This window comes from Bombyx mori, chromosome 22 (genome assembly GCF_030269925.1).
Source record: "Bombyx mori chromosome 22, ASM3026992v2".
NCBI lineage: Eukaryota > Metazoa > Arthropoda > Insecta > Lepidoptera > Bombycidae > Bombyx > Bombyx mori.
In genome coordinates, this window is record NC_085128.1 from 4,287,668 (window position 1) to 4,300,412 (window position 12,745).

The 12,745-nt window shown below is 40.3% G+C and overlaps 1 protein-coding gene across 1 annotated transcript in view; it reads right to left on the bottom strand.

Moving 5' to 3' along the window:
- The window catches only part of LOC101746817 (calcium uniporter protein, mitochondrial), a 154,244-nt gene that overhangs the window by 18,725 nt on the left and 122,774 nt on the right, over window positions 1-12,745 (bottom strand). The window contains exon 3 of the mRNA XM_004931932.5: window positions 568-689. Within this exon, the coding sequence (XP_004931989.1) occupies window positions 568-689 (122 nt within the window). The remainder of the gene's footprint in view (window positions 1-567; window positions 690-12,745) is intronic.

Below are 12,745 nucleotides of genomic sequence, written 5' to 3' on the forward strand. Positions count from 1 at the left end.
CTGATCAAATACCCATACTATACTTAAGTCGTAATTAAGTACCTACTTATGATTGGCTTACACAACATTCATTAAAGTTACGTCAAATTAGAATTTAGATTATTATTATTCTTCGTGTCGTAATGACGTTTTCGAATACATAATATTATGAACACATATCACACCTTCAGAATTTAAGTGGGCTAATCCAAAATTCTTGTTTTTTGGTAAACGCAAAAAATATAATTGAAGAATTGGAATTTTTCAGTTTTGATTTTAATACTGTAAGCCTTAAAGCGCATACTTTAAAAATTAAGGTATGTGCTTGATTTACAAGTGACGGAAAGTATACTTTGCCCTTTTCTAAGCAAAATTTAAATTTCATTTTTAATTTAAAATAAATAAATTTATAAACTGATAGAATACATGTTTATAAGACGTTCATAGTATAAAACACATTTTCTTAATTTTTTTTACTTAAGCCATTTCAATTCTTAAGGTGCGATATGTTATCCAATCCGATTATGTGCGCGTTCAACGTAGTTTCAATTCACCAAGGTACGTTTAATGTTTGAGGTCGATTCTCACCTGCTCGAGGAGGTCGCCGACGGTCTGAGAGACTGGACGTAGTGTAAAGCGGCATCGCTCGCGTCTTGAGGGCAGCGGTACCGTGATCACGGGTAACCCCCGGCGGTATGTCACCGTCACCTCTGTAACAATTATACGAAATTGCATTCAAATCGTTCTCTTGATCTATATCTATCTATACTAGTACTAGTAATATGTAAATCTACAGTGGTTTTTACGGATGTCCCGTATAACTACTGAACCATGCATCTGATTGACTTGAAACTTGGTATGTAGAAAATACATGTACTTAATGGATAGGCTAATATTTATATGAGTGTTGGAGTCCCTAATAAGAATGAAAATAAATAATATTGTTAATTTTAAATGCCCACCGAAGCGGGCGAGTACGGCTAGTAATTAATAATTTCATTGACTCGGTGGTGCAGTAATTAGCGCCCCTGACTGTCGTGCCGAGGGTCGTGGGTTCGATTCCCACATCAGGCAAACGTTTGTGTGATGCACAGCTTTGTTTGCTCTTTCTCTGGGTGTTTATTATCTATATATGTACATAAACGTATATGTATGTCAGTCTCTGGTACGCATAACACAGAGAATCCGAGTTAGGGGCTAGATGACCGTGCCTGATTTGTTACCAGTTATTTATATGATCAACTCTTTCGGGCTAGAGTTAATATTTTAATATTGTTTTATTTATTTTATTCGATTAATCGATTTTAATCGTCGCTAAACTAAAAACACCAAATCTCAATATCACTGTAAAAATACGGCTCTAAAAAACAGTAAACGTACACACCCATCTACATGTACCAAAAATATTTCGGATATTTAAGATTAATGGATTTTTTAAACATAAACTATCTTATTACGACATACATGACTTTCAATTATAGGGCTTTTGAATTCTCGCAACATTTTGTTCAATGCGAGAGCTGAAATGTATTCAATATCTTTTGCCGTCGACGACGATGTGTGTGAATAGCAAGCACTTGACGTTGAAGCGCCCTTTGCTTCATTGCTTTCTATTGTTTTACGAGAGCAAACACTCGCTTTTTGTCCCCAAACGATGCTACACTAAATTGCTACATTAAATTTTCTTACAGAAGACAAGTTCTCGTCAATTTGTTGCAATTTTAAACTTGATTTATCTTCTTTTTTGTGTTCACCTTATACCACGAGGTGGGGTCGGCACAGCGAATTTTTCTATTCCATTCTCTTCTATTAGCCGTCATCGCAACACTCACTCGTCTCTCTCTCTCTCTCTCATATTGTCGACCTCTTCCCCTCAACCTTGCACTACTATTTCCATACATCTCCTAGTCACATGCTCCTCTCTACGCATCACATGTCCACACCACGCTAACACTAACCGCTGTCAATGTGTTAGATCAGCTTTTATAATAGTTTCTATCGCTATTTTCATTTGTGGTCGCTTTCGCTAGTTCCGCTTAAATATTGACAAATAACCACTATGTATTTCTCGTGTAGTGCAATACTCGTAAACATTTTTAATTCTTTCACTTACTGCATTGCATTAAATTACATTTTGTTTCCATAACATAAAATTGCATTAAATTACTTCAATAATAAAAAGTTCCAAGCATATTATACTCGTACTTGTGAAAAACGAAACAATAAACCCCTAATGAAAAATTAAAGAACAGTTAAATTAATGACGGTTTCAAGTATCATTTCGTTACCTCGCACTCGTAACTTCATTTTTAACGTCATCAATATTTTTTTGTATGTTTCAGTTGCTAAGTCTTGTACACAACGAAATACTCTGAAATTTTATTTGGTTTCATGACTTTCTTAGTAAATTTTGTAATTTTATGGATGTTTAAGGGTTTTGTTTTCATTGCTTCTCAACAGAACTAATGAGGTTCGTATCTATCCGAAATCGGACTCATTTAGAAGCCAGTCACGATCGCCGGCCTAGACAGGTCATTACTGATCCACTCGGACCACTAACACAATTATTAGCGGCTCTAATATTAGGAACAGGCATCGGGACCCTGGTAACCGTACTCTACCTAACTAATCTAATCTAACCCATCACACTGGCGAGCTTCTTGCCGAATCTACTGGTGGTAGGATCTCTTGTGAGTCCGCGCGGGTAGGTACCACCACCCTGCCTATTTCTGCCGTGAAGCAGTAATGCGTTTCGGTTTGAAAGGTGGGGCAGCCGTTGTAATTATACTTGAGACCTTAGAACTTATATCTCAAGGTGGGTGGCGCATTTACGTTGTAGATGTCTATGGGCTCCACTAACCACTTCACACTAGGTGGGCTGTGAGCTCGTCCACCCATCTAAGCAATAAAAAAAATCTTCTCAGCAGATAACGATCTCGATCCGTTATTACTAGTACCTACTACTTTAACGGCCGTCTGGTGTAGTGGTAAGTGACATGGTCACTACACAAGGGGGTCGCGGGTTCGAATCCCGCCAAGGGAAGATATTTGTATGATAAATATAAATGTCTTTTCCAGGGTTTTGGATGTATATTAAATATGTGTATGTGTATAATAAAAATCTTATATTTATTTCCGTTATCTGGTACCTGTAACACAAGTTCTTTACGAACTTATCACGGGACCAGTTAACGTGGCGTGACTGTTAGTAAATATTTATTTATTTATTTATTTATTTGTCGGAGCACGCTAGGTATGGCTGAGCGGTAGTTTCGTCATCACTCGTATTCGATTGAACTCAGTTTAGTTAATAAAACTTTTTGAATAATAATTATTGAAACTCATCACACACAACTTTCACAATGACAGGGTAAACCGACAGTTTCGTTGCACATACCGACAGACCGACTGACTGACTGACAGAGACTTACTGACTGAGACGGACAGAATTACTGTCTGACACGGAATGCCACGACTCTGTCCACGTACCGCCATTTTATACTGTGGCGTTACGTAGTCTACCCTTCATTTTGTGATATTTATCAAAACAACATCTCATCATTTAAAATAATAATCAAAACCACCGTCTTAATATTACTAAAAGTCGTTATCCACGACAACTAAAAGTCGTTATCCACGACATATTTATTTAATACTGCATCGACATGCATCTTCTCGAACTACTAGGCCTAGCTCTTGGAGGCGCTCGTTCGACTCCTGGCTGAGCCCACACTTGCCCACCTGTCCTAGTGAAACCGAAAAGGCTTTTAGGCGACCCTTCGCCCAAAAAAAATTTATTTTATTTTATTTTTAATGCTCCTGTATGCAGGCGAGCATACGGTCTGCTGATGGTGAGTGGTTACCGTCGCTCATGGACGTTATCAATGCCAGGGGTAGAACCAAGCCGCTGCCTAACGTTTAATAGTCTCCAAAAGTACCAACATGTTTGATTTTTTCTAAATTGCAAATGTAACGCGAGTGGAAAAAATAAAAACCCAGAAATACATGCTAAATCAATTTCAATTTACACACAAAAAAAAACTAGGTACAAAAAATGGTTTCATTTTTCCTTTAAATAGTATTATGTATACTCGAATAGACAAAAAATAGTAAAAGTGAAAAAGTTATTAATGAAAAAAATTCTTTCTTTTTTTGTTTTTATTTCCATAAACAAAATTTTGAGATTCTAAAGATTTATGCTGGGATCCTGTATTACTTTCAGATAGACAGCGAATCTTCTTGGGAACAGTAGGTTTGAGATTAACTAGTCAAGACAGGTTATTAGTAATCGGATTAATTTAAAAAAGTTTGTAAGAATACTATTATTATTATTACGGACAAAAGATGGGGACGTAGTGATAGCAGCTCGAAATTGAGGTCTGCCTATTTAAGCTTATTCCATTGTACTCAAATGTTTCAACAAAATGATTATTTTTTTATACTGATGATTATTTTTTATACTGAGTGTAATAAGGCCCTGTCCTACACCTGTCGAATTTGTTAGATTTTTTTATTGTTTAGATGGCTGCACGAGTTCACAGCCCATCAAATGTTAAGTGGTTACTGAAGCCGCATCTACAACGTAAATACCACCAGCCACCTTGAAACATGAGTAGGTCTCACTTTTAACTACGTCTGCCCCGTCCTTCAAGCCGAAACGCATTACTGCTTCACGGCAGAAATAGGCAGGGTAACCGTACCCGTGCGGACTCGCAAGACGTCCTTCGACCAGTAATTACGCAAATTATTATTTTGCGGGATTGTTCTCGAGCTGAATATACGCTAAGCCGTCAGTAATCCAGTATTAGGTCCTGGTTCCTACTTCGTGCGTAATGTTGAGTATGATGAGCTAAAGATATGTAGCAGCAATAACTAGAGGTGACCGATACGTCGTCGGCTTCGTTTACCCTTGTCAACTTATGAATAGCCGGCGAGAGTTCAGTGATCCTTTAGCCTAATCCCTTAACCAAAAACGAGTCCCCTAATCATATTACCAAAACACTTGAGACGTTAATAAAAAAATAGGCAACGATGCTCTTTTCTTTAATATTACTTTTAGTATCATAACTTCATTAGAGTAATTTCATTCGCTTGTTCATCGCCCGTCTGGCGACTTTAACGTAATTAAATTGCCGCTGGCAAATTTAGATATTTCACAGGCGTTATACCAAAATTTTCGTACGCCATGGCACGTCTAATAATTTATAACAAAACTAGAAAATTTATTTCTTTCTAATTAAACGACAAAGGGTTTTAAATATAGCTGACTCATACCGATGGTAATATTTACTTCATTTTAATAAAACGACAAAGGTTTTTAAATATAGCTGACTCAATACCGATGGTTTTTTTTTTTGGTCAGGAGGAAATCGCCGGTATTCCGCGCCCTTCTCTGGGGATACTGGGCGGGGTATGTCAGAGTCGAACTGACTAAAACCTCCTGTCGCTCAACAACCAACGTCCAAACCTCGCATGAGACAGAACTCATGAAAAGGCAAAGGGAGGAAAGTGAAGCATTTAGTGCGGAGCACATCTCTCCCATCACCCTCCCCCTCGGGACGCCGGACTGGCGGTCGTCGGCGCCACGACAACCAGCCCTCTCGGTCGGCAGACTGTCCGAAGCCCGCCTAGATGGCACCGGTTAGAGTGGGTTACCCTACGGAATACCCCGCTGAGCCAGAACCAGCGTGGGTCGAGGATAGCAGGCCTTCCATCACCCGGATGCTCTTGTGTAAAATACCGATGGTAATATAATATTTACTTCATTTTAATAAAACGACAAAGGGTTTTAAATATAGCTGACTCAATACCGATGGTTTTTTTTTTTGGTCAGGAGGAAATCGCCGGTATTCCGCGCCCTTCTCTGGGGATACTGGGCGGGGTATGTCAGAGTCGAACTGACTAAAACCTCCTGTCGCTCAACAACCAACGTCCAAACCTCGCATGAGACAGAACTCATGAAAAGGCAAAGGGAGGAAAGTGAAGCGTTTAGTGCGGAGCACATCTCTCCCATCACCCTCCCCCTCGGGACGCCGGACTGGCGGTCGTCGGCGCCACGACAACCAGCCCTCTCGGTCGGCAGACTGTCCGAAGCCCGCCTAGATGGCACCGGTTAGAGTGGGTTACCCTACGGAATACCCCGCTGAGCCAGAACCAGCGTGGGTCGAGGATAGCAGGCCTTCCATCACCCGGATGCTCTTGTGTAAAATACCGATGGTAATATAATATTTACTTCATTTTAATAAAACGACAAAGGGTTTTAAATATAGCTGACTCAATACCGATGGGAATATACATGACTATCATGCTAACAGTAAGCACTCGCACATAACAGAGGTTATTGTAATTTAACGTATTTATTTTCTTCACAAGAACCGTATTGTTACGCGACTACAGCACGCATTCTTTATCGAATACTCAAAAATATATTTTAACATCTATCTTCTTGTTTCAATTGGAATAAATTCCAAGATTGTCCGATTGTTTTGCAAATATCAACTTCACGTCTTACAGAATAAGGCATATGATGAATTATGCGCGTTAACGTATAAGTGCGGCCGCACTCCTCGGCAGCCGTTGTAATTACCCTGTCACTTTCCTAATTATCATCAAGTTGTCCAGTTTCACTTCGATTCTGATTTATGAACACTGCTTTTGCATGCAAACATACTATTTCATTAAGAAACTGATAGATCGTTCATTATAAATTATATATTGATATCTTTAATATCAATTAGTACAAACGTGTCACATTGTAGGTACTAATCGTGAAAGTAGATTAATAGTACGAAATTCATTATTATTATTAAGTTTTATTAATTCATAATATCAATTAGTACAAACGTGTCACATTGTAGGTACTAATCGTGAAAGTAGATTAATAGTACGAAATTCATTATTATTATTAAGTTTTATTAATTCATTAGACACAGATATAGTTGATATCATGGCTATCTGATGTTTACAAGAGAAATATGAGAGGATTACAATCAAAACACTAATTTTCCTATCCCTACAACCAGATTTTAAATAAAATTTGATACGATTTCCAGTGTCAAGCTGTCTAGCAGTAGTGACAAAGGCAGCAAACCTAGCGCTTTACAGAAATTTGTCGGCCCCAATCCTAAAAACAACCTTAGTACTTGTGAAGAAGCAAAAAAAAACAATTTGGCATTTATAATTACTACTGCTCGCTAATTGTTCGAAAGTAGACCGTATTCACTGACACCAGAATATTTAAAATCATTTTACGTATTGCATGTCATGGACATAAATAAAACATCTTTTACGGCCAAACATTTCAAAAAATTAAACGCTAATTATATGCAATATTCAAACAGCCAAACAAATAGATAATATCGGTAAATAATACCGAAGCTGTCAAGTATGTGTGGTCACGAAGTTGCCTTTCAAAACGTCAGAGTTATAATCGAGAAATTAACCTAGAAGTAGTTTTAATTAAATCAACCTTATTATTCTCATTGACAATCGACACTTCGTACTGGAAATATATTGCACAGCCCAAAAGCACATATTACTGCGATTCATGCATTATTTATTCAAATTGCACATAGCGAGCGTGAATCGTAATCATTCCAAAAAATATAGGAAAATCTTTTCTTACCGAAACGTATTTATCGAATGTCACGTTTTTGGACAGATCGTGAGAGGGTTTTTGATGTCTCGGTCCCTAGTCTTACTTTGCTCTCCTTATTGGGAAATAATCACTTTTTCTATTATATTGCATGAAAAATTGTAAGTAGGTACTTCTGTTATATTCTTTCATGCAGTTTCATGTAGTTTTCTAAAAGTAATACTAAACATATTTAATATAAAATAATGCAAGCAAATATTTTTTCTACATTTTCTTCTTTGAGACAGATCGATGTTCACTGTCAATTAAGGATCGCCACTTGTTAGCATTTTTAGGCTATAAAATTATAACAAAAGCTAAAGGGAACATAAAAAAACAGGTTTAAGGAAATAAAAAATGTCGCAATTTTTTAAGGAATTCTCGGTATACACAAAAACGTTTACGGAAATTTGTACATCTATTAGTTTATGTATTATTTTCTACAAATAGAAGACCTATTATCTTTTGAACCTGCAGAGTTAGTCCATTCTGCTAATTTTCGGTGAGGAATCATATACTAAACAATTGACGCTTCATCCTGATGTCTCGAATTCATATTGGCTTTCTATGGGCTCTATGGTCATTTAATACCTAATGAGGTCGTGTGGCCTTGTAAAGATAATGTAATAGAATAAAAAAATGGTATAAGCCCATTTTTGGAAGAAATGGATATACCTATTTGACCGCAAATAACTTTTTTATCTGTATAAGACTTACGAAGGAATGCGAGAAAAATGCCTTAACTACTTTACGAAACTTCTTACTCGAAACGAAAAGCCAACGAATGTTTCCTAATACCCGTCCAATCCGGAAAGTTTGTTTTCTACGTAGGTACCACCAGATTTAGGACGGCGAGCTCACAAGTGGACGTCTTTGTGTTCTGATCCGAACAGGGTACGGTAATAAAAACGGATGAGCGAGAGCTTTACGGCGCACCTTCGTCAACGGCCAGGTGTTTACGACCGGCTCGTATATTCTTAACGCAGTTTTAACGTCATACAAAAATGAAGTTCTAAAAATTTTTTAGAACTCTCTACTTGTAGGTGTATTTATCTATACTAGAGGTCCCGCAGTAGTCGAAATTCGACTATAAGTAATTGGAATTGTAAGTTTGTACTCTATTATGATTGTATTTTATACTTATATAATCACAAATTTCGCCAAGACTACACTATAAAAATATATTAACAAAGACAAACCATATTCTATTCTCAATTTAACAACAGACGTCAAGAACAAAAGTTTGACAATAAATAGTATGCATGCGTGTGTGCGTCAAATACATGGTATGTAATGTGTGTAATGTTTTCTTTATTGATTTAATGTATCTTTTAAGCATTATTTAAAAAAAATATTAGAATTGTGCACTTCTTCTCTATATTCTCTATAAGAACTTATATCTCGAGGTGGGTGGCACATTTACGTTGTAGATGTCTATGGGCTCCAGTAACCACTTAACACCAGGTGGGCTGTGAGCTCGTCCACCCATCTAAGCAATAAAAAAAAAAAGTGTGTGGGAAATTTCATACTCCTCCGTCCGCGCAATTTTCTTAAAAAGGGATACAAAGTTTTTGCTTCACGTATTAATATATAAGTATAGATACCCTCGCTATGACTACTCATATATGATTAGAAGCAAGGGTTAACTTCGCATTTTTTTCGCTTTACAATCTTCATACAGCACACGAGACGGTAAGCTCACAGTGATATCGTGATCACTAGAGTATTCAAAAGGCAATACGTTGTAACATTTACAATAGAAGTTTTTTTTTCGTCGAATGCAGATGAAAAAACGACTCTCCTATGTGAGACAAAGCCCAGACCGCGTTGAGAACTGCTATCAAAAGCGTTTGAATAAAAGCATGTCATAGTACTCGGGAAACAGCGTGATTGGAAGTGTTCCGCAACCGAATGGTTCTTAGCAAACACGAAGTCTCTGGAATCTGTTCCATAAGCGGATTGGTTCCAGGAGATACGTACGTATGACTGGTGTTTTGTGGTTAAATTCCATTAAAGGAAGGACTCTCAATCATCTCATACAATTGGTCAAATCTTTTGCCCGGGACACCAGTGCGTCCAGGATATCCTTGTGTGTCGTGTGCTGTGCAGAAGTGATCCTACGCGAGTGTGTTTCATCTGGCGTCAGCTGTTTCGGCGCGGTAACGTTCCGAGCAGCACAAACGAGGGACCCGGGAACAGGTGAGTTGATTGACACTATTCTATTCTTAACATTGGTTAATAGCGGGTAGGTGTCGATCAGCCTGTGAAAGCTGCGTAACCATTTTATTTTTTAATAAAACTGGTGTACGTGAGCGCCATTGAGTCTGGCCGCCCGTGTCTGTTCCCAGTCCTCCCCTACCCCTCGGGGTTAGGAGGGGCTGTTACCAACACCCGAAGGCCAATCCTCCACAGGTCTGCGGCGTCGGAGCCTTACAGGTAGGTCGTATGTTTAAGTTTTTTCTAGTTATTTCATTTCATTATTAATTGTACAATTGATTATTTCCTATGTCTATTCGATTTCATTGTATTACTTTACATTATTAGTTTCTTTATAATTATTAGGTAGAAAGTAGTTAAATTGTTCATATATTGAATTATCTTAAGTATATAGCGAGTTTAAAATTTTTTCATATCTACCCTCTTTTGGTGTAATATTTTTTTTTCGAATTCGTAATTTAATTTTTAAACCTAGATTACATTATTATTGGCATACCGATCACCGATCATAAGCCGTCCCCATTGTTTTGTCATTTTTTACAATAGTACTGACGATTGTGGTTGTGCGATCCCGTCGTATAAGTTGTATTGCAGCTAATAACTTGTAAATTTCATAGTATTATTTTATCTTTAGTTATTTTTATTTTTATTATTATTTTTATTCTTATTTGTGTGGTACCGGAGCTAGCCGGGAGGAGGAAGGTGCTAGTGTCTCGGTCGTGGCCCGCTCGGTCGTTGATCCCGGGGTTCCCTGATCTCAAACCTGGTTTTGAGATCTTCTAACCCGGGGGTCCCGGCCTCGTGGACCTGGCCCGTGGTATTGGTGTCCAGAACCCACCCGTGTTTTACATAACACACCAATTATTGCGCTTTAGTTGGATAATATAATTATTTTATTGTTTTGTAGTCACTTAGAACTACATATGTAAATTTTCTTTCTTAAATTAATAACTTTAAAATTAATTGATAACAATTAGCAGTAGTTTTAAATTACGTGGTAGAATTATTTAGTAATCTTTTCGAATTGATAGCACTTATTTTATATTAGAATACCACATGCGACGGGTGACCCCAATCACGTTATCGTGATAGTTAATAGCGGTAACTAAGGGTAGTATTTATTGTTTATTATTGCCTAATTGAAGTTAGTTTGACTTAGTTATTAGTTTTGATTAGTATTGATAGATTCAACTATTAATTATTATTTTTCTTACTTTATTCTTTGTTTCTTTTTCTACTATTTAAATTAATTATAGTTATACTTGGGACTGCTACTGACAAGCGTCACTAGTCTCCCCTTCACAGTCAAACTGACCTACACTACATGTTTATTCTTGAAACGAAGGGTCGGCTGACTGGTCGCCCATAGTGTATATATAACCTACCTAGTGAGGGCACCAATGTCCGCGTGATCTTTAGGATTACCACATCATGTCTGGGGATCATTCACCCCCCATAATCAGCACTCCCGGCCCGTCTCGTAAGGGACGTCAGGCGATGGCCGAATTACGGACCCATAGACCTGAACCAATTATTCGTACAGTCCCGATGGGGTTCGGAACTGACAATCGGCCCGGGCCTTCGGCCTCGGCCGGGGGTCCTCCGAGGATCGAACCGAGGGAAGGTGCCCTTCCCTCGTTGACCGATCCCTCGGGGCCCTCTCGGCCGCGGAAGAAGGCCAGGTCCGAGTCGGACCGAGGCTCATCGGACCAAGATAAACGACCAAGAATAGGCCCCTCCTCTAAATCGGAGGGAGAGGATAGCGAGGCCACGTCTTCCGCCCCGTCCTCTTCCAACTCCAACTCCAACTCCAATTCTGTTTCTCCTTCTTCATCAAGGTCCTCATCCCCCACTGGGAGTCCCATCCCAGTAGCTAAACCCATTCCCAAACCAAGGGCCCCCACCAGGATAGGGGTAGCCCCACGTCAACTCAGATCCCCTCCTCGATCCCCTTCCCCGACCATATCCCCCATCCCAGTGGATCCAACTCGAGGTGCCCCCGCCCTAAGCGGCACGGCGGGCAACCTGGATTCAACCAGGTATATGGATCTCGAGTCCACTAAAGCCCAACAGGTCCCTAACCCGTACCAACCCACTCCCTCAACATCTTATGCGACCATAGCCGCATCCCAACCCCCAGTGGGTACTCGCCCGAGACCCACCCAAACCCAAGTCCCTCCTCCCCCGAGGCCGAGGGGTCGGGTCCAGGAGGAGCTCCGCCGGCATCCACCCATCATGGTGGAAGCTCTCCCGAACTGGTCTCGCCATATGGCAGCCATTAGGGAGCGCCTCGGTAGGGCTCCTTCTGCCAGACCCCACGGCGCCGGTTTCCGCTTCCTGCCGTCATCGGCGGAGGAGTACAGGGTGATCCAGGACTATCTTTCGAGGGCCTCCGCCGCAGACAAAGCCATTAAATGGTTTTGTTATGCGCTGTCGGAGGAAATACCCTCGAAGGTGGCCGTCCGGGGTCTCCCTGCCGACACCGATGCGGCGGAAGTTACGAACGCCCTCAAGGAGCTGGGCTTTCCTGCTCGATATGCCCGGTGTATCCGGGCCAAGAGAGGGAGACAGGGCTGCGTTTTCTTCGTGGCCTTGGACCACCTCTCTAAGGGTGACCTCGCCCGGCTGTATTCAGTGAATGAACTGATGTACTTGCCGGGGGTGACGGTTGAGGGATGGCGTCCAAACCGAGGACCTGCGCAGTGTCACCGCTGCCAGGCCTTCGGTCACGCGTCCACCAATTGTCACCGTGCGGTTCGCTGCGTTCGATGTGCCGGCGAGCACATTGTGGCGGACTGCCCGAGGCCAAGGGATGGCCCATTATCCTGTGCTAATTGCGGGAAGGACCACGCCGCCATCGATCGGCGGTGTGTGGTCTATCGCAAGAGGGCCAGGATGATGGGAGTACCCATCCCC